Here is a 24,472-nt window from a genome sequence, read left to right on the forward strand (position 1 = left end):
AAAATAATAGTGATTTTCAAAATATAAAAATTAAAGGAATTAAGAAAAATCACTAAAAATTTACATGTAAATGTTTTCATAGTGTAAAAATGTATATGAATTTCATATACAAACAAATCAATGTAATAGAAAAAGTATTAGAAGGAGGAAATAATCAGTTTTATCTAATGTACAGCGTAATAGGAAAAAGAGCTCATAAACCTATTTACAATTCTTGCACATGAAAAACAACAATCCACGACACATTAAAATACTTGCAATTCAACGATTTTATTTATAATGTAATTTAAATTCATGATAAAAATAAATTATTAAAAAATTTTAAATAAATAAATTATTAAATTTCGATTTATTAGTAAAATTGGAGACTATATAGTTGACACATATGGTAACAAAAATTTAATAAAACGAGTGATGACGAAGATCTATTCACATATTTTGAGATTTTAATAAATTAATATTATACAAACCAGTCATAAGGAAATTTGTTCGTAAACAATAAACTCTCATAAGAACTTTCAAAATCTTCGTACTAATAAGAAAACAATATTTTGTTCACTTTCTTTATTATAAACCTTTAGTGGGCGTGATTTTCTTTCTTCTTTTGAGTTTGAGTGAACTAAAAATGTAGGTCGTTTTCTAAACGATTTTCTAAATTATCTAAATTTATTTTAATTTATATTTTCTAAATTTAAATAAAAATATCATATTTGTGTTTTACTGCTTTTAATGCCAAATATATCATATTTGAATATCGAAAAAAGCTTGAAATGTGAAAAAACGAAGACACATAGGCTATTTTTATTCAAAATTTAAAGTTAAAATATTGATAGTAAGTATCTCTATAGTAATTTTGATAAAAAATAGTAATATTACATAGTAAATATTACATGTACTAAAATACTTACATGTACTAAATTATTATTAAAATGTATTATTAATGACATTGCGGACACTGCCCAGATATGTATTTTCAAAGTCGGAATTATACAATGAAAGAGATAATCGTCAACATTGACAAGATGCTCATCACTAAAATAATTTCGTATGTCTAATTTTATAATGTTGATATCAGATAATGCGACTGCGAAGATAGACTATTAATGTTACCGCGATCGACTAGTTGGGCAGTCCTGTTATATAATATACGTAGGGGCTGCTGACCGGGACGTTTGGGAATAATTGAATGATAGAAGGCACATTGAAATGAAAAACTCATGATTTCAAAAATCGACAAATTGCAGTTAACTCGTGAGTTAATAAGACTAAATATCTATGGTTAATAAATCTGAGATCTGTAAACCACGACAAGTCCCGGTTTACCGGGAAGTTAACAGTTAACAATTAACTTAGTTCAAGTTGGTCGCGACCCCCGTAACCGAAGAAGCGGTGCGGCGAATGAAAAGAGATCTAAAAAATGTCAATGGCACCATACAGAGAGTTTGAAGATCGGAGGCCTTGAGGAATGGAAGAATTCGGTTATGCCGCGGTTCATGCCTGAGGAATATGAACTAGGGGACGATGGCGGGTTCAAATAAAACTCTCCAGAGCATGAAGGCTAATCTCCTATAAAATAGAATAAACTGAATAGAATGAAATGAATAAAATAGACTGGCATGAAACAAAACCTTGAAATATAGAAAATAAGTACTTGATTAGAGCAACACTTCTCTTGAGTTCAAAATAAGTGTAGCCGATCATACCCATAACAAATCTTGTAGGAAATAAATATGGGCAAGTCCCATAATGCTCCTTATAAAGAAGCCGGAAAAAGCGTCTTTGGATAAGCTCAAGCTTAATAGACTGACTTTTGGCTGGAGGACTCCAGATCTTGGATGCGTACTCCATGATACTTCTCACCAAAAGATTGTACAACAGCCTCAGTATTGCCAGGAATTGCGAAAAACAAACCCTAGCATCCTTGAAGCTGAGCAACACACAGAATCAATATGATTGGAGAACCTGAGGTCACTCTGAAAAGCAACTTATACATATATTGGTATATGATATGAACTGATACTAAAATGATGGCTTTGTGTCACTCGAACAAAATATTGCTGTTACTACTTGAATACAACATAATATCTAATACATACAATCACATTTAAAAATGTTGTGTCTAACAGAGACTCCGAGATCAATAATAATACGTATATGCATAATGTTGTCTATCCATTAGATCTCATATAAAATTATCTTTTTAATGTTATGTTCTTAACAAACGGAAAACTACAATTTTAAAATCATTGATCATAGTACATATGTAGTATAATACATAGTACATAAGAATGTAAAAGATCTTTTTTTAGTATGTCATAAGACCCGAAGTTATTTTTCCCAGAGCCCGGGATTTCTCACGGCGGCCCTGTACACAATTGAAAATTGAAAAATATATACATGTATATATTTTTGGCAAAATTCCAAACATACCATTACTAACAAGTACGTTTTATCATCATCAATATGAACAGCCATTAAAGCTTTGAGGAACAGTCTTTATCACCACCCATCATCATGGGACGTGAAGTACTATTAAAATGCTCGCAAATTGTATCGCTACAATCATGCAAAACACTTCCTGAATTTATGTAATCGAAAAAAAGCAATAAAAGCGAGATTGAGATTGATTTTTTTTCAATCTTTTTTGGCAATATGTAATTAATTTTATTTAATATTAAAGTAACTAAATAAACTGGAAAAAATGAAAGAAAATACTAGTTTATAAAAGGATTGATTTTATAAAGTTTTTTATAATTTCTGTAATATCGGTGCCCGGGGGGTCGGGGGGGGGGGGATAAAAATATCCGAATTAATCTGGCAGCCCTACCCCAGGAGGATCCCCAAATATTAATATGTATATATGTATGTATATATTAAAGATGATGTGCATTATTGGCGTCACTGGGTCGATTTTAGTTAATAAATTTTGCCAATTTATAACGAACAAAGAAATTAAAGGGGGATCCAAGGGGGGTGCCATGTCTCCCCCCTACCTTGTACGAATTTACGTTCAAAAAGTGGAAAAATAGGGGACAAGGGTGGATGAAATAAGATGAGATTTTCCCAATGCAGAGACGAATGGAAGAGGTCTTCGTCCAGCAGTGGATAGCGAATGGCTGTAAATTATGATAATACACACATGTGATTTGATTTTTCAGATTTAAATAGATTTTATTCATTAAACATAGATCATAGATATAGAATAATAGGTTATTCTATATATATGTTATAGATTGATTTTTTTGTAAATTTCGGTTTCTTCTATTTTAATTTAACATAATTACACGATTGTTTTTATTACGATCTGCTGCAGGACATTTAGCACCTTGAAGTCTAAAAGGCACGATGTGACAGCAGCGATCTTATTGCATAATTTAGCGTCGCAGCAATTCAAAAGCCCTTGTTAGAAGCTTCTCATCAAGTGGCATATCTGTATGCTAAGGAAATAGCCGAGGAATTGGTAAAACAATGTGTATAGTAATAATTGCTAAATTCATATTAGGCTCTGAAGCACGAAAGGAAATTCTAGCACATTCCGTTATTGAGAAATGTATGCAATTGCGGAATCAAGATCTCAGTAATAATATTTTACTGTAAATAGTAAAAGATGTCAAATCCAGTCCTCTAAAAGAGAGTATGTTGGTGTTGGTGTTAATTCAAAACATAAAGTAAAAATAAGTTGAAAGAATAGAGTTAAAATAAATGGCTAAAATATTTGAATTTGAATTTAAAAAGTGAATTCACTTGTTTGTTTTCATTCGATTTCAGTCGAAGAAAAATGGTCGAACCTCACGCCATTTTGATCGCGAATTTTTAACGTTTCAATTCATTATCAATTAAAATCAATCAATATGTCGTTCGCGAATAAACCCAAAAATCAATTAAATTGTGACATTAAGTGACTTTTTATAATAATTTTCCTTCGCGTGTGAAAAACGAATTAATTTTTTGTTGTTAGTGAATTTGAATTTCAAAATTAATTTGTATAATTTTAAGCGACATCGAAAATAAATATCAGTGTTTGTTAAATTATGTGCAACGTTTTCAAGTGTATATTGAAGAAGATGATCCGCAAATGCTTTTAAGCTACTGCTATGGAGACTACATCCAGCTGGTGAATATTAACCTTGTTTTATGTTTGCTAATTTTGCATTACACACGTTTTATTAATTTTTATATACTTACAATTTAAATCGTAGCCATCTCACTCCAGTTTCGTTCAAAATGTCATGACACCTTTAGCCGTATAAAACCAATTCACTCTACCGTGCGTAAAAAGAGTGGAACTTTCAAAAATGAAAAAAAAATACGATTAATCAAAAGAAATACTAATTCTTTAAGTGAAAATCCAAATAATTCAAATTTGTATGTGAAAAAATACACTACATATTACATTTCAGAAGCGCTGGCATAAAGACAATTAAAGGAAATATGTTGATTACTTTGAATAAATAATTGAGAAACGTTTTCGAAATTGTTGAAAATTAATGGAAACATAGATGAATAAAATTATCCCGTAAAAATAATATTAAACTTAATAAAAGTGTGAAAAACCATCTTAAAATCAGTCGAATATCATTGAAAACACAAAAATATGTATTCATCAAAATTTTTTATCAGAGAATCTCTGGTACTACAAACCGTTTGAGAATAACTGGAATTTAATAAACGGACGGAAATCTGTGAAATCATTTGAATTTGTAAAGTTACATTATTTGGAAATTAACTTTAGGATAAAACATATTAATAAAATAAAAGTTTCAGAGCCACTGACATTAACATATTGATTATTTCTCATAAAATTTAACAATACTAGAAAATTTCGCAATTCGATAAAAACCACGATATAACAGAATAAACGTGTAAAAGTATTTGAGAAACCTTCGTAAAATCATTTGAGAGCCGTTGGAATGCAGCAAATTGCAAAAACATATATGAAATTCATCTTCATTTTTAAATAAAAGTAATAATTATGAAAAGTTTGAGAATCACTTAATGAATAATGGAAAAGTATTATTTAATCGACGAAAAGTGTGAAAAATATTTGAGAGCCACTGTTTGAAATAAATTTGAAGAAATATACAAAATTTATTTTCAATTTCGATATTATTTAAACAAGAAAAATGAGATTAGAAATGAAATATAACATTTCTGGATTGAATTGAATTGAATTCATTTTTATGTATATGTTTTTGATTTTGGCTTTTGATTATCTGATTTTTCAGTTCATTTAGATAATATTAATTATTCATGAGTAAATAAACATTAAATATTGACGGAAAAATAAAATATATTTTGAGAAGTTCTTGCATATTATGTATTTATTCAAACATTTGGATAAATTAAAAATTCAAAAAGTACATTTAATGATTATTTCAAAATACATTTTTTTCAAATAATACAAAAAAACTGCAGTCGATCAAATAATCGAATCATATGGAATGACATTTGCAACTGCATAAGATCTCTTTCTGCTCAGACTTGTTGAAGCTTTCCAAGATTTGTTCGTCTCGTCGTATTCCCAAACATCACTTTTATTGTATCCACCTGAATATCAAAACAATAAATTAATTCTACATTCGAGACCCATAAATCCAAATTAAGTTGTAAAAAAACTCACCCATGCTAAACAGTTTATTTTGGAAACAGCCGAGACTGATTCCCAATGCAGTTTGCGGTAGTTTGGTGAATGCAGTCCACACATTTGCATTCGGATCGTAATGCTCCACACTGTCTAAACGAGAAGAAGTTTCCCAATCAATTCCACCAGCGACGTAAAGTTTTCCTTTGAATGCGACGCTCTAAAATGGTGAAATCAAAATTTAGTTCATTTTATTTTGGAGAGTTGTATATTATTTGCGATAGTTGTGAATAAAATTAATTGATGTTCACCGAATGACCAGCTCTTCCCTGAATCATCTGAGCGCGGTAAGTCCAAGAATTGGTCTCCACTGAATACATCTGCACTTTATTCGATGATATCCATTCACTTGTAAGCCCGCCTGTTATGTATATTTTATCGGCGATGACAGAAGCACTATGCCCAAAAACTGCCACCAACAATGGAGCGACGTTCGTCTCCCAATCCCCAGTGTTGCTGCTCCACCTAATCGAAATCAATAATCGTCAACTTCTCTTTCAATCGATCTGATGAAATGATTGCAATTTAATCACCTTTCCACTGAAGATAAAAAGGCGGCACCACTATCACCACCAATGGCGTAAACAACCGTGGACGAACCGCGCCGAAGTGTCACTGCTGAGAAAAGAGTACGAGCTTGATTTAATGGCTTCAATGGCTTTTTCTCACCGCTTTTCAAATCGATGTATTCCACCTGAAAACAAATAAATTGGTTATATTCCGATTTCTCTAAGCAGGTACTTCGCAACACCGGAAAACGTTACTGAAGTCACTGATTCATCTAAAGAATCCTCTCCGCCGATGATAAAGATCCAATCTCCCACGAGGACAGACGCAAACCATGATTTATTTATTCCAATTTTTTTGGATAGAGTCCAACTGTTCTTTAGTCCATCAAATATATCGATGGTGTTTGCCATCTGAAAACACGTTATGCAATAAAATAATTAATTTACAATCCAATCAAAATATTACACTTGTTATACAAAACTCACATCAATATTCGATCCCCCAACCAGTGCCATTTTATATCCTTTTATTTTACTACGAGGGGTCTCTCTTGGGACGAAAGATTTATCATTCTTGTCTTTAACTGCTTGTCTAAGAGTGGTCATACACTCTGCACACGAATGACAGAAAGTTAATACTTCGTCGATGAAAAACTAAAAAAAAAAATTATTAAAATGGATTTTTTTCAATAAACTGCAACATCCAATTAATCTCAAATACCTCCATCGAGAGCAAGGATAACCTCACGGATCTCATCAGCTGTGCCAAGTCACTTTTACGGTTCGCATTATCATGATTTACCCACAATTTCACAGCATTAAATATGCTTTCTTCGGAAGGCACGTTCAAATAATCCGATTTCAAGATTTCGTTCACGTTGGAGACCGGCAGATTGAGAAAATCTTGAGTTTTGTGCAGCTGAAACAGAAGTGGAGTTGAAAAATATTTAAGTGACATATTTATTTAAATAATCAACACTCACCGTCTCGAAATTTCCCAGAGTCAAATCCATTGCCTCTGTCTTCAAATCGGAATTTTCCTTTGATTTCAAAACTTCCAAACAATTGGAAAGATCGACCGTTTCATATCGCGGTGGAATTTTCACTTGGAGTCGATTTGCTAGCTCCATTAATTTGTCGTAGTGACGGTCAGCTATGCCTAAAATTATATTTCAATTATTAAATTTAATGACGAACACACACGCATTTTGAATTGATTATTTCAGATAATAATGAACTCGTACTTATTTCTGCAGTGTAACAATACTTCAGGATTGCATTGATAACGTCAGAGTCAAAAGGGGAAAAAGTCTCACTCAATTTATCTATGTTTCTACTAAAGAATTCGCTGTACGCCGATAACACGACCAAGTGCGCGTAGAAGCTGCAATTATGATAAATGATAATTAAACTGACAAAACAATTTGGATTTTAAGAATATTTGGATTCGAATTAAAATACTATCGGCCTCCAACAGCAAAACTCGTGTCACATTTCTTATCTCGTTTCATGGCATCGTACAAATACTCCACCCGTTTTGCTGCAAAATCGGAACTCGCCTTCACTACGAACATCTTGTATCTGATTTTCTCTTAGATTTCTCCTGAAAAACAAAGTTAAAAATTAGACAATATAACTATAAGTGCTAAGCAAAATAATGTTCGACTTACCAATTGTAAAGATTAGCAGCGAATGATGCGGAGCACTGTCGTTCTGCGGTTTTATCTCGATAGATAAGGATATCTCAACCCTTTCGTTGCATTGAAACGTATATTAATTATTTACTGAAGTTAATTATTTCTCATAAATGCCATGACAGGTGACCAACATACGGGGAATATATAATTGAACTTTAGTTAAAATCAGGGCTGTGGAGTCGGATTCCGACGTTTTGCTATGATTCGATTCGGACTCGAATTATTATATAATATTATAGTATGATCGACTTTTCTTGCCTACGTATAGAATTATTAAAAATGAAAATAATTGCGATATTTAAAATATAAAAAAAAATTAATGGAATTAAATTGCCATTTACCCAATATATCGAATTATTGGTAGTGAAATAGCTATAAATAAAGTGTAAGTACTTTCATAGTGCATGGATAAGAATTTCATATACAAACATATCAATAAAAAAATGAGAGTAAGAATTTAAATAAAAATAAATATTTAAGCACATCAAAATACGTGCAAGTCAACTATTTTATTTTTAAGGTAAATAAAATAAGGTCAAAATAAACAAAGTAACATTAAGTTATTTTATTTATTTATTTATTCATAATCATTGAGAAGATTGAATTTATTTTTATTCCCTCTCAATTTTGTAATAAACGTTATCTTAAATAAACAAAAATATTTAATAGTGATGTTGTGTCTGGATTGGTATTTGGATTTTGATTTATGAAATTTGAATGATTAAATTGTAAAAGCGATATTCACATATTTTGCAGGAATAAAACCAGTTTTACGAGTTTTTTTTAAACGAACTTGCAGGTAAAGGGTTAGCACTTGATTATTTACACGGATGTGGAATTAAATCACAGAAAAACATGTTTTTACAATAATAATGAAAAACCGCATGGAAATAACCACTGATCCGATATTAAAATAATCGTCTTCTCACAGATAAAACACATTTTGAAATTAAAATTAAGATCATCGATAATAGAATTCGACAAACAAGTCAAATCCGCTGTGCATATTTTGCACTCAAAAGGAATAAAATCTAAAGTAAGCAATTAATAAGAATTGAATAATAACCGAAAAACGTATTTTCTTCAAGATAATTTCAATGATAGCGGAAAAACCGCACAAAAAAACAATTGATTATTAAAAATGCAAGAATAATTGTTGACACTGGTTTTAACTCTTATCTATTATATTATTTTATATACTAAATGCAATGCTCCAATACTAACTCATTTTATTTTCGTTTATAAACACCAAAATTCGAACTGAAGATTTTAAATAATGTGTATTAAATTTTAGGTCTTCCCTTAAGTTTTTGGATTCAATTGTCTCATAAGCCGCTTAACGGATTGGGATGAATCGTAAAAGTTATGATAGATAAAAGTTATGATAGCCCTTTCAAAAACGTATAACTGACGCTAACATATCTGGTAGTTATTGTATATCTATATATTTGAATGAAAGGAACACGAAAGAAACTTGCAAAGATAAAACTTTCATCGACTTGGAAAAAATCCAATTTGAATTTGTTATATCAGCATACGATGAAATCCATTTATCCAGCTATCTGGGCTGAAACTGAAATTACAGCTCAGAATTGACAATATTATGGGAATAATATACATGTGTATGTTAATCGGTGTGACTTTCTCAGTTATTGAGGACGCAGCCTCTCCATTGGACCTGAAAGTAAAGTGGTTGTAATTGTAATTGTAATTGTCTACCATCGATAAATAATATAAGCAGTTACTACTTACATTTCAGATAACATGGCCCAGCCCCGATTTTTGATTTCAGAACCGCTATCAGAGCTGCAATTTAAAATAATTCGATTAATAACAATATATGTGATTTACTATAAATAATCATACGTATGTATAATAGATATAAGCAGTTACAACTTACGTTCCGTATAATATGATCGATCTTCCACTTTTTGTTTCGAAATCACAATCTGAGCTGAAATTTATAAGCGATTGGGATTATTAACATATCCAAGAATTGATAATAATACAGTAACAATATATAAATGAGTTACTCGTTTGATAACGTTTCTGTCTCGGTGATGGACCTGAAAGAAAAGTGATTGTAATAAAGAATATTGTCAATCATTGCTAAATAATCATACTCGTACATTGAAACTTACATTTCCGATGGCGATGTCGAGCTTCGACTCTTCATTTCCACACCGAGCTGATTTTCCAAACTGAAATTTAAAAGCGATTGCGATTATTTACATATCCAAAAATTGATATTTATTTAAAACTAGCTGAACCCCGGCATGCAATTCCCGTTCCCGTTCCCGTTCTCGTTCTCATGTATGAAAATTGTAAAATGGTTTATTTTCTAATAATTATATGTTGTTATCATTTATAATCAATATAAAACTGTAAATTTTCCAAACAAAGTAACGTTTGGTTATTTTGTTTATTTATTTATTCTCAATCATTGAGAAGATCAAATTTATTTTTCCCTCTATTGATCAATTTAATAATAAACGTAATCTTTAAATAACCAAAAATATTCACGAGTGATGGCTAAAATGAACAATCTGAGCTAAGATATTGTGTCTGGATTGGTATTGGGATTTCGATTTCTGAAATTCAAATGATTCCATTGTTAATGCGATATTCATATCTTTTGCAGGAATAAAAACAGTTTTTCGAGTTTTTTATAACGAATTTAGGGTTAAAGGACTAGCGCTAGATTGCTTACACGGATATGACATTAAACCACAGAAAAACATGTTTTTACAATAATAACGAAAAACCGCATGGAAATAACCACTCATACGATATTAAAATAATCGTCTTCTCACAGATAAAACACATTTTGAAATTAAAAATAAGATCATCGATAATAGAATTCGACAAACAAGTCAAATCCGCCGTGCATATTTTGCACTCAAAGGGAATAAAATCTAAAGTAAGCAATTAATAAGAATTGATCAATAACCGAAAAATGTATTTTCTTCAAGATATGTAATTTCAACGATAGTGGAAAAACCACACAAAAAACAACTGATTATTGAAAATAGCATCAGAATTGTTGCTACTGGTTTTAACTCTTATCTATAATATTATATTATATACTAAATGCATTGCAATGCAAATTAATTTTATTTTCGTTTATAAACACGAAAATTCGAACTGGAGATTTTAAATCCATCCATGGTTTTTAAATTCACTGTCACTGAATTGTATTTTCAAAATTTTACGTAGAACGGAAGTGGTACCTGCTCTTTTTATTATAAGTTTTTGGATTCAATTGTCTCATAATTGCCACTCAACGGATTGGGATGAATCGTAAAAGTTATGATACATAGGTTGCACATACACACATATAATATATATTAGTATAATATTCTTAAAATATTATTCTGTAATAGGCAGTGATGTAGTGCTAAATTTTTTGTCAAAATTAAAAATCCCCAAATTCTGCGATCATAAAAAAACATATTTAGTTATATGGTTTTTAACAGAAAATTTTTCAAAATGTATAAAAAGAATCATTTCCATACATTTTAATAACCTTTAAACAAACCAGCACTCCTGGAACTGCCAGGATCGGAAGGTGGAGGAGGGTCGATCACGATGTTAGTCCTTGGATTCGGTGCTCCCACACCAGATGTAGACGGAATATCTTCATTGTCTTCTGAGGCCATCACACCTGAAAATAAACAAATAAAACATGAAATTGATGAAGTATTGTCACATAAGCTCAAATAGAGCGGACGTTGAAAGCATGTAAACACGATTCCATGATGATTTTTTTTTTCAGTATATGATGATCAGTTATGACTAATTCTGCATCTACACTACTTACACGACACAAAATCAAACTTCTCGTATTTAATTTTTGAAGCCATTGACAAAAGTCTCTTATTATATAATACATATTGTTGCGTAGGGGTGGGTTCAGGATTCAAATGAAAGGCCAAAGTCGCTTCACAGCATTTATTCAACGATTCAGGAGGTCCACACGAAATACTTGGCTTATTTTTTAGGTTGGGTAATTCCTGCTTGTAAAAATTAAATAAAACGTTATTAAAACACATCAATTATCGAAGATATGATCAATTAAGAATCTTACTAAACGATTTTATTTTATACCCATTTTAACCAAAGTGTCCTCTTTTGACATATTCAAAACCTGGTCACCTTAACTAAGAGCTTCTTACGGCGGGGAGATTTACCTAAAATAAAGAAAATAGTAAAAGTAATATAACATTATATTAAATCATATTGACGAACTATTCTTTTTAAATATACATATAAATAACAAGTATTACATTTTTTTTACCTTTATATGTTGATATTTACGTTTTGAGAAAGCAGTGGAAATTTTGATGATAATAATGATGTGTATGCCTGGCAGTCAAAATTCTTTTTTGCACAGGAAATAGCACGGGCAAGGATTTCTGTAGGAAATAATATATGTCTAACCCTTTCAAAAACGTATAACTGACGCTAACATATCTGGTAGTTATTGTATATCTATATATTTAAATGAAAGGATCCGCCGTCGTTTATCGACATAGAAACAATCCAATAGAATTTGTTAGATCAGCATACAATGAAATCCATTTATCCGATAGAAGCATTTCATATGAAATCCATTCATATGACCTGAAAGTAAAGTGATTGTAATTGTAATTGTAATTGTAATTGTCTACCATGGATAAATAATATAAGCAGTTACAACTTACATTTCAGATCGCATGGCCCAGCCCCGATTTTTGCTTTCAGAATCGCTATCAGAGCTGAAATTGAAAATAATTCGATTAATAACAAATACAGAAACAATATATAAATATATATAAAAGCCAGCAGCGTGGCTCGGTCGTTAAGCTTCTGCTTAACACTGAGAGGCGCCGAGTTCGATCCCTTGAGCTGACCTCGATTGAAAAGAATTTTTCTGAGTATATCTGTAATGCTGCTGGTCAGACCAGGATTTGTGACTCCTGGTTGATCGTTTCCTATCAGAGTTTGCCAATTTTCTCTGATTTCATTGTTGAAACGATTCCCGATTAAAATTGGCTAAAAATCCTTCCTACCCACTATGTCACCACTATTTGAGTATGATTAATGTAAATATTACAATAAAAATGTATGTACAATTCATAGATGTCTCGTTAATTGTCGAGTTTAAGTCAGTGTCTCGTAATTTAGCGACTTATGTATGTAATAAAAAAATGCTGTATTGTTTGTAATTTGGCCAGGAAGGCGCATTGGGGTTTACCTGTAATGCCTTCCTGGTATGAAATAAAAAAAAAAAAAAAAAAAAAAAAAAAAAAAAATGTATATGAGATTTACTATAAATAATCATACGTATAATAGATATAAGCAGTTACAACTTACGTTCCGTATAATATGGCCATCTTCAATTGCTCAAATTTATCTTTTAAACTCTTCCAACCGAAACATTGTCACTTTGACACTTTGACACTCCACTTGTAACGTTTACAAATCCGACCATTATTACCTTTTGACTTTTTTTCCTCTCCTCCGCTTGATTAATTCGCAAGTACATACATACATATGTAGATCCAGAGTTAATTACAAATCTAGTTGCAAAAGCAATCCAAATAGTTTAAATTTCCCCCCAAAGAAAAAAAATCCCTTTAAAAATCCAAAGTAAAAAAAAATCTATAAATAACGCCAACATTCTTGCATAAACGTAACGCGAAGAGGGCGGGGGGGGGGGAGGAAGGAATACGATAATTAACACCTTACCGCCCGCTTTGACACGTGGATTGTTTTCACCCATGTCCGGAAATGTGCGCGACTATTTTCACCAGAATCCGGGCCGATTTCAGTTTCAATAGAAAAAAAACCTTTTTTGTGCATTTAATTACTTCTAGAATAATGATCGTATTGTAGTGATATTTTGAAACAGTGTTCATTATATCACTCTGCAAACATCTAAAAAATTGAAACCGGGGATTTTAAACTGGAGTACGCGAATTAATGTTAAAAAATAATAAATTACGTAAATGTCATCCGAATAGCCTTTGAATATAAAATTAGCATAAAACTGAATTTTGTAGTAGTGGACAGTAATAGACAGATCATGGTAAATCAAAATTCCAAAAATGTGAAGAATAAAATCATTTTTCACACATTTGAAAATGAGACAATTTGTGATTACTTCGGAATTATAGTTGCTTAGGATAATGTTTAAATAGGATATTTGGGTTTAATTTAAATTAACTGTAAAGTATAAGTATATTTTTTTAGTATCCCAAATCAACTAGTGAATCCTTGAGAACAGTATCATCTGTGTTTTAAATTTTTTAAAGATCCAGTGTTTCTTTAACTTGCATTTTTGTAAAGCGATATTTTGGTTTTAAAAAGGCAACTATTTTTAAGAGGTCATAAAATTTATTTTCCAAGAATCATTCTCAAACTGTATTTTTTATGTAAATACATTAACAATTTTGATTCGGTGATTCTCTAACTTTTTTATTTAAAAAATACTCTAATAATACTTTAATTTTTAATTTTAAAAATACTTTAATTTTTTTAAGTCAGAAAACATCTCAAAATATTCCCATCATCTTTATGATTAAAATTTAAAATACTATAAATTTTATTAGGGTAAGCAGCCTTTTCTATACAACGAATTTTTTTAATTGACAAAATAATCTAATTTATTTTGAAAATCTATTTTATTTTAAACTTTGTATAAGAACGGTGGGAATATTTTAATATTTTTTTTGTTGTATTGAAAAAGGCTGGTTACTGTAGTCAAAAAATTATAGTATTTTATTTTTCTATTTTAAATTTTAGAATAATTGAAAGCATTTAAACGATGGGGATATTTTTGGATTTTTTCTCGCTTAAAGTTAAACATACATACATTATTAACTGTATCTTGATTTGATCTTATTTTATTTTAAAATTATTAAATATTCAAATTTTTTAAAAAATAATTTTTTAACGATATACAAATTTTAAAATTTAAAATAAGTTCAAAGTTCAAATTTTTTAAATTAAAATAATAATAAATTTTCATTAGACATTACTTACATATTATATTGATTGTTTTTTCACATTAAAAAATGTTGTATGAAAAGATTGGTAAGCCCTATCTCAAAAATAATATTTTAAGCTTGCAATATTTATAGCATTAAGACTTTTAAATTTTATTTCCAACTCAAAAAAAAATTTGGTATAAAAAGCCTGGTTACCCTAGTCAAAAAATTATCATATTTTTAATTTTGCAATAATTTATATCACAGGTGATGGTAATATTTTTAGATGTTTTCTAGCTTTAAAAAAAATGTTATATAAAAAGTTTGGTTACCCTACTCCAAAAAACTATTTTATTTTAAATTTTGTCATCATTTATGGCATAAAAACTATAGGAATATTTTTAAATTTTATTTTCAACTTGAAGAAATTTTTTGAATAAAAAAAGGCTGGTTACCCTAGTCAAAATATTATTATATTTAAAATTTTGCAATCATTTATAGCCCAAAACTGATTTTAATATTTTTTCTGACTTCATCTGATTTTGTTGTATAAAAAAAGTTTGGTCACCCCATTCCAAAAAATTATTTTATTTTAATTTTTACAATTATTTATAGCTTAAAGAACGATGCTATATTTTTATATTTTTTTCCCAACAAAAATTTTTTCTATAAAAAAAGGATACCACCCTGGTACAAAAAATTATTGCATTTTAAATTTTGCAATTAATTATATCGTTAAGATGATGAGAATATTTAAAAAAATTTTTCTCAATTCAAAAATTTTATTATATAAAAAAAGTAAATCAAGATTTTCAGATGACCTTTAACCGATGATGAGATCATCTCAGCGTTAAAATAAATACATATAGATATACATACACACATATAGATATGTATACATACATATATGTATGGGAATTTGCTTTTGTGTGCGTGTATGTACACAAAGCGCAAGCTAATTTTATTCACGTATATACGCGTGAGCGGACGTTTACGCAAAGTTTTTATTCACGCATATACGCGTGAGCGGAAAGTAAAGTGTTATTATGTTAACAATTTACTGCCCGCTTTAACGCGTGTATTGTTGTCATCTTAAGTCCGGAAATGCGCGCGGTATTTTTCACCAGAATCCGGGCCGATTTCAACACCAATAGAAAAAAAACTTTTTTTTTATGGATTTGATTACTTCTAAAATAATAATAGTATTGTAGTGATATTTTGAAACAGTATTTAATATATCACTCTGCATACATCTACATGGAAATCAAAACCAGGGCTTTTAAACTGGAGCTCTTGAATCAATGAAAAAAAGAAAAAAGTAAATGTCATTCAAATTACCTTTGAATATAAAAATAATAGTAGTAGTGGACAGTTATAGACCAACCATGGAAAATCAAAATTCCAAAAATGTAAAGAATAAAATCATTTTTCACACATTTGAAAATGAGACAATTAACAATTGACTTCGGAATAATAGTTGTTTTGGATAATGTTTAAATAGGATTTTCGGGTTCAATTTAAATTAACTGTAAAGTATAAGTATATTTTTTTAGTATCCCTAATCAACTAGTGATTCCTTGAGAACAGTATCGTCTATGTTTTAGATTTTTTAAAGATCCAGTGTTTCTTATACTTACATTTTTGTAAAGCGATATTTTGGTTTTCAAATAGGCAACTATTTTTAAGAGGTCACAAAATTTATTTCTCAATGAAATCGTTGCTGCCGTCCCTGAATGTGATATTTTCCGGTTACACGACAATTGGTGCAAGTCCAAAAGGTTCAACTACAAAATGTACCCAAAAATTAGTGCACTGAAAAAATGTACCCGCGACAAAATGTTCACGCGTCAAAATGTACCCGCAACAAAATGTTCACGCGACAAAATGTCCACGGAAATAATTTTCAATCGACAAAATGTTCAAAAATCCTAAATTTTTAATGGAAAAAGTAACTTTTTATTGTATTATATTTATCGATGTATGTATATGGTACTTTTTATCGTATAGATTGCGGATGCTATTAAATTAGTATAAATTACAGGTGTTCTCAACCGTACCAACATATTCTTATTTAAATTGAACAATTACATTTTAAGCGAATGTCATTGTGACTCATTGAATATCATTTTAAAATGTCATTGAATTAATTTAAATGTTAGGGGTTCTTAGCCGTATCCAATATTTACTTATTTAAATTGAAAAAAAAAAAAAACTTTCTAAGCGTATGAACTGCAGATTACATTGAATTAGTTTATATGGCAGGCAGTAAATTATTCATTTGAAATAAAGAAAATTTTGGAGACGGTTGAGAAGCCCTGCCATAAAAACTAATTAAAATGTAATCTGCAGTTCATACGCTTTTCAATTTATATAAATAAATATTGGATACGGTTGAGAACACCTGTCATTTATACTAATTTAATAACGCCCGCGATGTATACGATAAAAAGTACCAGTACAAGATACCATATACATCGATAAATATAATACAATAAAAAGTTACTTTTTCCACTAAAATAGGAAAATTTAGGATTTTTGAACATTTTGTCGCTTGAACATTATTTCCGTGGACATTTTGTCGCGTGAACATTTTGTCGTTGAACCTTTTGGACTTGCACCAATTGTCGCGTCCCCATATTTTCCACCTTGGTGAGCGTAGATTATCGGATATTATTTTAACATATTTATCTGGTAACCTGCGCTCATCATTGTTTTCTTAATTTGAATGTGATGTATGAGTGGAATCTTGATCTACTCTCTTCCATTTGGGCCTCGCTATGATTTTATTTTTATTTATATATTATTTTATTTTATGTTACTTTTTCTTTTTATTTCTCCTTATGTACATAAGGAGAAATAAAAAATTTCTGTAATTTAACATTCTGGCTCGGTGACGAGCCAGAATGTTAAATTACAGAAAACACAAATATCGGAAGGCGAAGGTCGAAAATCGAAATATCTTAAGTCGAAAGATTAATGTGCGCGCGCAGAATACGGGAGGAAAAGCCTGTTCCTCTTGTTCCTGTTGTACCCTGCTCGCGCAAATTAAGTGAGTATGTACCGTTTACCATGCACCCTTTTTTTGCTTTGCTATCTTGGTGATGGACCCGAAAGAAAAGTGGTCGTAATTATGAATATTGCCAATCATTGCTAAATAATCATACTCTTCGACTCTTCATTTCCACACCGAGTTGACTTTCTGAACTGAAATTTAAAAGCGGTTGCGATTATCTACATATCCGAGAGTTGATAATAATTGATAACGCGTCCAACTTGCAAATTGAGACGTTGCTGTCGCCATTTCCGTTTCCATTTCCAGTGCCATCGTTCGCGTTGGCCAAAAACCCGGCTGAGCTTTAACAGTTCATTTTCGTAATTTACTATAAATTACAACGCAAAGGAGAGATTGATCGTAGCACGAATGCGACTCCTGAGTAGTCGGATGAACTGAAAATTACGTCCGATGTACGAGTATATAAGGGTTGGCAACTGGGAAGAAAAAAAAAAGGAGGAAATTTCTCAAAATTATTTAATTTTATTAAAAAATCACAATAAAGGCTTGACATTAACAACTAATACAAAATTTGCCAACGGTTAGCGGTTGCTAACTTTTAAGGCCTCAAGTACCACTAGATTCATAATTTTAAATCCCGCAGATTAATTATATTAATTTTTTTAAAACATACACATATACATTTGTAAAGTAATGGTTAGAAAACTTCCATTTAATTTATCACTTTCACTTTACCGTCAGAATCTATGAAGAAAAGTTTTGTTTTACCAAATAGTGTAATGTGAATTATACATATATTAGTCCTGAATTTTGTGGGTAAAAATGTATTCTGCGTATTTCATGCGATTTTAATGCACATTTGTTTTAAAAGTTAAAATCTATTAGCAACTGATTTAAAACGAACGTCGCATTTGTGCGACTTTACCTAAGGTTGTCAGGCGTCCCGATTAATCGGGATTGTCACCAGTTTTCAGTCTCGTGTTCCAGTCTCACGAACAAACCTCTCGGGACGCCCAAATGTCCCCGTTTACTACTTTTTAAATTCCTACAGAAGTTTTCAACTCAAAAACATGTCGATGTCTGGACCAGACAGTCTGATAAACACTGCAGCAAATATTCAACAATGAACTATTTGTCTCTGTCTTATACTTTGTGGAGAACAATGTGTAGAAGGGAGACAAAAAATGAGTATCAGGGATCAATCAATTTATCTTGAATCGATAATTTTATCACACTCAGAATGATTCATCACACGCAGACGCGGAATAGACACAGTCAGAACAGAAAGACTAAAAGATTTCTGTGATTTTGCTAACATTGAATATAAAAATCTACTCGCGCATTCAAAAACTAGGTGGCTATCACAATTACCTGCAATAGAACGCACTTTAAAGCTGTTTGGAGCTTTAAAAGAAGTAAAAAGCACCAAAAACCTTATTAGATTTTTTGACTAATCCTCTCAGTGAAGTCTATCTTTGGTTTCTTCATTGTAATTTTAACACTTTTCATTTACATATATTAAAAATAGAAGGGGAAAAAAATCAATTATAGATATTCTAAATGTTATCACTTCGATTGAAAATATATCTATAGTATTATATAATATATCTGTCCCGGTTTGACTTCTGAAAAAAGTTTGACTTCTTTGACTTCTGCATGAAATCTGATACCCTACTCTACCCCACTATGACCACTCAAATGTATTTTATCGTCAATGATTTTAAATAAACATTTGCACAGATTTTCTCCAGAGTGGCATCACAAAGAAGGTTGGATCTCTCAGCAAATGATCTTTAACAGACATCTCCTTTGTGAGGCTCGTTTCCAGCGTGAGTCTTCAAATGCCTAGAAAGTAAACATTTTCGAGCGAACGCTTTAAAACAACTCTCACATTTGAACGGTTTTTCTCCAGTATGGGTTATCGAATGTTCCAGAAGGCTACTTTTCTTCACATATGATCGTGAGCAAATGTCACACTTGTGTATATATACCCGAGTATGATGAATCATGTGGTTGTCGAGATATTGTTTCCTAGTAAATGCTTTAGAACAAATGTCACATTTGTGCGGCTTCACTCCAGTATGAATACACATGTGTTCGCAGAGGTGATATTTCGAAGTGAACGATTTTGAGCAAATATCACACTGGAACAGTTTTTCTCCCGAGTGGCGTTTAATATGCTTCGTAAGGCTATCTTTCCGAGCAAATAATTTTGAGCAAATTTCACATTTGTGTGGCATAGCCCCGGTATGAACACTCATATGTAAATTAAGGTCACGATTTCTATGGAATGATTTTGAACATATGTCACATTTGTGCGATTTTAACCCACTATGAATTTTCATGTGCATACACAGTTGAGATTTGGAAGTGAACGACTTGCAACAAAACTCACACGTGTGTGGCTTCACCGCACTATGAATAGTCATATGTGCACTGAGTTCATATTTTCTAAGGAATGATTTTGAACAAATGTCACATTTGTATGGCTTCACCCCGCTATGAATACCTACGTGTACACGGAGTTGGGATTTTGAAGTGAATGATTTTAAACAAATGTCACATTTGTGTGGCTTTAACCCGCTATGAATACGTACATGTGAACCGAGGAGGGATTTTGAAGTGAATGATTTCAAACAAACAACACATTCGAACGGTGTTTCCCCAGTATGGTGTCTCATATGTTCGACAAGGTATCGCTTTTGAGTAAATGATTTGAAGCAAACGTTGCATTTGTGTGGTTTTTCCCCGGTGTGAATATATGCGTGTAATGCTAGGTTAGATACTCGAGTGAAAGACTTGGAACAAATGTCACATTTGTGTAGCTTTACGACATTGTGAATATTCATATGTTTGGCAATTGCAGATTTCGTCTTGAATGATTTTAAACAAATATCACATTTGAACGGCTTTTCTTCAGAGTGGCATCGCACGTGTTGCAAAAGGTGATCTTTCCTACCAAATGATAATAAACAGATGTCACATTTGAACGGTTTTTCTCCAGAGTGGTTTCTCATATGTTTCAAAAGGATATCTTTCCTGACGAATAATTTTAAACAAATTTCACATTTGTGTGACTTTACCCCAGTGTGAACGTTCATGTGTGAATTGAGTTCGCCTTTTCTATAGAATGATTTTGAACAAATGTTACATTTGTGTGGCTTTATCCCACTATGAATACGCATATGTGCGTTGAGGAGAGGTTTAGAAGTGTATGATTTTAAACACATATCGCATTTGTGTGGCTTTATGCCACTGTGAATACGCATGTGTGAACTGAGCAGACATTTTGTGGTGAACGATTTTAAACAAATTTCACATTTGTGTGGCTTTACCCCAGTATGAATACTCATATGTCCGCATAGTTCACTTTTTCTATGGAATGATTTTGAACAAATGTTACATTTGTGTGGCTTTACCCCACTATGTATACGCATATGTGCATTGAGGAGAGATTTTGAAGTGTACGATTTTAAACAAATTTCACATTTGTGTGGCTTTACCCCAGTATGAACACTCATGTGCAGACTGAGACAATATTTCCTATTAAATTTCTTTTTACAAATGACACATTCGTACAGCTCTAGCTTGTGTTTGTGAGTCAACGATTTGTCTTGGATACTTATTTTATCTTCGATTTCAGATTGTGTAGAGCACATCTTATCTGAACCTTTTTGTAATGGTAACTCTTCCGCTGGAATGTCTATTATTTCTGCCATGTTATCTTTTGAAGCAATTTTTCCTCCACGTATCTAAAAAGTAAACCAAACGTAATACAATTTAATATGTGTAACAACCTAATAGTGTGATAGGATACATTTACATCTTATTAGTGCCTTTTTGCTGGTCGAGTGCTACTTGTTTCATTTTGAATGCAATCCCGGAGTGGCTGCCTGTTATTGCAGTAGCACAATCAGTACACATTTACAATGATACAAAACATTGAATCCAATTTATATTTTACTACAATTAATTCGTTCAATACTTCAACTAGTTGTTCTTGTTTGCAACGATGCAACTTTGAATCGCTTTTATATTCACAACGCACATACTGATGGAATTACCATGCTAGTTACATCTGTAGATCTGCAAAGCCAATTTTATTTCGTCTGAGCTCTTTTTACCAAATCATTGGCAAGATCATGAATTCTTCGAGCTGCAGTGTCATTAGATAATGAAACACGTTCGACTTTCTTTGCTGGAAACTCACTCAGCACTATAAAACAGACATTGCCATCTATCTACCATAGCAAATAAATCTCAAATCAAATTTATGAATTGAAGCAGAACGATTTTTTTTTTTGGTTTGGCTTTGAGTTGGCTCACTATCCGAGTCTGAAGAATCAGAAGTATAACGAAGCTCTGCATCAGAATGTTTCCTCTTAAAAAATGTGTGTAGTGAGCAGTGGCGGCTCGTGAGAATTCATACGAGAGGGGCTGGAGGGATTAATCGGGCTGTAGTAGCTCGTTGACCAAACCGGTGATCAAATACAGACAAAAATAGCATGCATATGCACTATACTGGGAGGTCTGCAGCTCCGCAGCCCAACAATATAGACTGCGGGGAGGGATTTTTATCACGTTTTAATCGATATTTGAAATATATACATCCATTTACTTGACTGCAGACTGGCGTTTGTGTAGCACTGTTCTAAGGCACTCGAATCCCATTAACTTACCTCGCCATTGTCTGGTGCACTAGAAGTGTTGGGTGGCAAATCATCACCCAGCTCATTTTCCCATATTAAATCCGACAGCAAAACTTCCTCCGGCTTGACTTTCAAACACTTGTCCAGTCCCATCTTCGACGTTTTGTCACTTCGGAAGCAAGCATTTCGAAAGCTATTGAGCAATTCCAGATTGTTGACACACGAAAGGCATATCATGTCTGGCAGCTCGTCACCTCTCCTAACCTACAAATGGGAAAGGGGTTGAAGATCACGGAGACTATCGAATCGTAAATAGCAATGGTTTGAGTTGCGACTAACCCGCAGCCGACAGCTGGTCCAAATGAGTTGCACCAAACGCGAGGGATGAGGATCGTCGTGGATGGGGACGAGTGCCTCTGCTGGAGTAGTGAAGAGGCAAAGTCTGCACTCCATCATCACTGCTGGATTGACACCACGATACGAGTGAACCCAGACGTTACTCGAAACGTAGCGAGAGGTGATCCGATCGTCTTTGAGCGTTGACATTCGACCTGGCTGATTGTACTCGAACGCGAGTGGCGTTTCAAAATGGCGGCTTACAGCTAGTACACACTGGGCGCTTAACGCGGCGTTGAGCGCCGGTAAAGTGCCCGACACGGTTCGGTGATTACTAGTCAAATGTGAACCGGTCACAGGATAACCGGTCGCTCTAGATCGGTCACACTAAAACTGGTCACACCCAAAAATTAAAAATTGGTCGAATTTTTGGGTGTGACCAGTTTTCTCGTGACCAGTTTTAGAGTATAGGGCGGGTTTAAAGGTTTGGACCGTTTCCCGGCCTATGGAAATTCAGTTGAATTTTGAAGAGGATCTTTATTTGCTCGATTAATACGGGTGTATTTGTATGTACAGCCAAGTAGGTAGGTGATTCGCTGGAAGGAGCCAGGTCGAGTTCCTGAAGCTCACTGGCATCTGGGGACGATGCGCTGGTTTATAAAAGTGTTGCTCGAGCAACGTGCAGCTGGGCTGGTGAGGTCACGTTCTGGAAGATTCCAACGGGGTCGAGGTCTTCCTTTGTGTTCTATGTTTGATGTGTAGTTGCGTAGCTCCTTGGGATTTCCCGTGTACTCGTGATTGCGTATCTGGAGCAGTGGCGTAGCCAGGATTTTGTTAAGGGGGGGTGGGGGTTTGACAGGAAAAAAGGCAAGATAATTTATATTTAATTAATATAAAAATAAAGTAAATACATAATAAAAATATGGTATGAACAAAATTCAAATAAAATAAAAATATTGAATACTTTAAAAAAGTACGAAATTCACAGATCCAATCTTCGCGTTTTTATTGTAAACATATCTAATATTTTTTCTGCACTAACATTTATATCCCTATGAATATTTAATAAAGCAAGTCCATTTAGTCGATTTTCCGACATCGTATTTCTTAAATTTGTTTTTAGTCGTCGTAGTGTGGAAAAGCTCCGTTCACTTGTGGCTGTTGTCACCAGAAGTGTTGCTAGAATTTTTAGAAGTATGTAAATATTGGGGAATATCGAAGGATTGCAAAATGCAATTGCAGCTAGTGCGTTTTTTGGTCGATTTTCACTAGTACTTATATATTGCCACCACATTTCCAACTCTCCAGTTAGAATGCAAGGCACACAAAATATATCTTGGTTTTAAATTCCCCCCAAAGTCTTTATCTTATTTTTTAAAACACTTGATGGTTGAGAGCTTTTTCCATCAGGAAGCAAACAAATATGTCATGGATCTTCTAGCAGAAGGTATATTTGTTTCAATAACATTTTTGAGCACTCCTTGGCTTTTCGGTGTTTTTAAAATGTGGGATATTTTGCCGCCGACTGCGCTCCGCCAAGGGGGGGGGGTCCAGACCCCCCGGACCAATGGCTACGCCATTGATCTGAAGCGATTCGAATCGCCTTTATGGGTAAGCTGGACGAAGTATTTCGGCCACGGCTGACTTTCGTGTACG

At 32.4% G+C, this 24,472-nt stretch overlaps 5 protein-coding genes and 2 long non-coding RNA genes across 9 annotated transcripts in view; all 7 read right to left on the reverse strand.

Moving 5' to 3' along the window:
- LOC143913579 (uncharacterized) overlaps positions 1-24,472 on the reverse strand; it is a 346,453-nt gene that overhangs the window by 248,721 nt on the left and 73,260 nt on the right. The gene's annotated exons all lie outside the window — the stretch shown is intronic.
- The window catches only part of LOC143913567 (uncharacterized), a 781,442-nt gene that overhangs the window by 219,070 nt on the left and 537,900 nt on the right, over positions 1-24,472 (reverse strand). The gene's annotated exons all lie outside the window — the stretch shown is intronic.
- Positions 1-24,472, reverse strand: part of LOC143913589 (uncharacterized) — a 459,558-nt gene that overhangs the window by 16,844 nt on the left and 418,242 nt on the right. The gene's annotated exons all lie outside the window — the stretch shown is intronic.
- On the reverse strand, positions 5,272-9,653 carry LOC143913509 (kelch-like protein 28). The gene is made up of 12 exons (XM_077433354.1): positions 9,596-9,653; positions 7,821-7,934; positions 7,612-7,753; positions 7,395-7,534; positions 7,134-7,309; positions 6,872-7,069; positions 6,637-6,804; positions 6,406-6,561; positions 6,175-6,335; positions 5,893-6,106; positions 5,621-5,801; positions 5,272-5,547 (listed from the first exon to the last, which is right to left on the reverse strand). Exons 3-12 carry the CDS (start codon positions 7,722-7,724, stop codon positions 5,420-5,422), a joined length of 1,635 nt encoding a protein of 544 aa, XP_077289480.1. The 5' UTR covers positions 7,725-7,753; positions 7,821-7,934; positions 9,596-9,653; the 3' UTR covers positions 5,272-5,419.
- Positions 8,325-11,857, reverse strand: LOC143913587 (uncharacterized). Of its 2 annotated transcripts, XR_013260735.1 has the most exons (8): positions 11,668-11,857; positions 11,374-11,511; positions 9,989-10,048; positions 9,881-9,913; positions 9,748-9,801; positions 9,600-9,653; positions 9,489-9,525; positions 8,391-9,420 (listed from the first exon to the last, which is right to left on the reverse strand). It is a non-coding gene; the product is annotated as an uncharacterized LOC143913587 (long non-coding RNA). The 2 variants fall into 2 exon arrangements; XR_013260734.1 differs by lacking the exons at positions 9,881-9,913; positions 9,989-10,048; positions 11,374-11,511; positions 11,668-11,857 and adding an exon at positions 9,971-9,980 and having other exon boundaries at positions 8,325-9,525.
- On the reverse strand, positions 11,786-23,211 carry LOC143913566 (uncharacterized). The gene is made up of 7 exons (XM_077433441.1): positions 22,820-23,211; positions 22,511-22,744; positions 21,502-21,583; positions 12,551-12,604; positions 12,145-12,470; positions 11,955-12,037; positions 11,786-11,863 (listed from the first exon to the last, which is right to left on the reverse strand). The coding sequence occupies exons 1-5, from the start codon at positions 23,024-23,026 to the stop codon at positions 12,403-12,405; spliced, it is 645 nt and encodes a 214-aa protein (XP_077289567.1). The 5' UTR covers positions 23,027-23,211; the 3' UTR covers positions 11,786-11,863; positions 11,955-12,037; positions 12,145-12,402.
- Positions 17,653-21,490, reverse strand: LOC143913697 (uncharacterized). Its single transcript, XM_077433661.1, has 2 exons — positions 18,015-21,490; positions 17,653-17,700 (listed from the first exon to the last, which is right to left on the reverse strand). Exon 1 carries the CDS (start codon positions 21,488-21,490, stop codon positions 19,625-19,627), a length of 1,866 nt encoding a protein of 621 aa, XP_077289787.1. The 3' UTR covers positions 17,653-17,700; positions 18,015-19,624.

This window comes from Arctopsyche grandis, chromosome 6 (genome assembly GCF_051622035.1).
Source record: "Arctopsyche grandis isolate Sample6627 chromosome 6, ASM5162203v2, whole genome shotgun sequence".
In the NCBI taxonomy this organism is placed as follows: domain Eukaryota; kingdom Metazoa; phylum Arthropoda; class Insecta; order Trichoptera; family Hydropsychidae; genus Arctopsyche; species Arctopsyche grandis.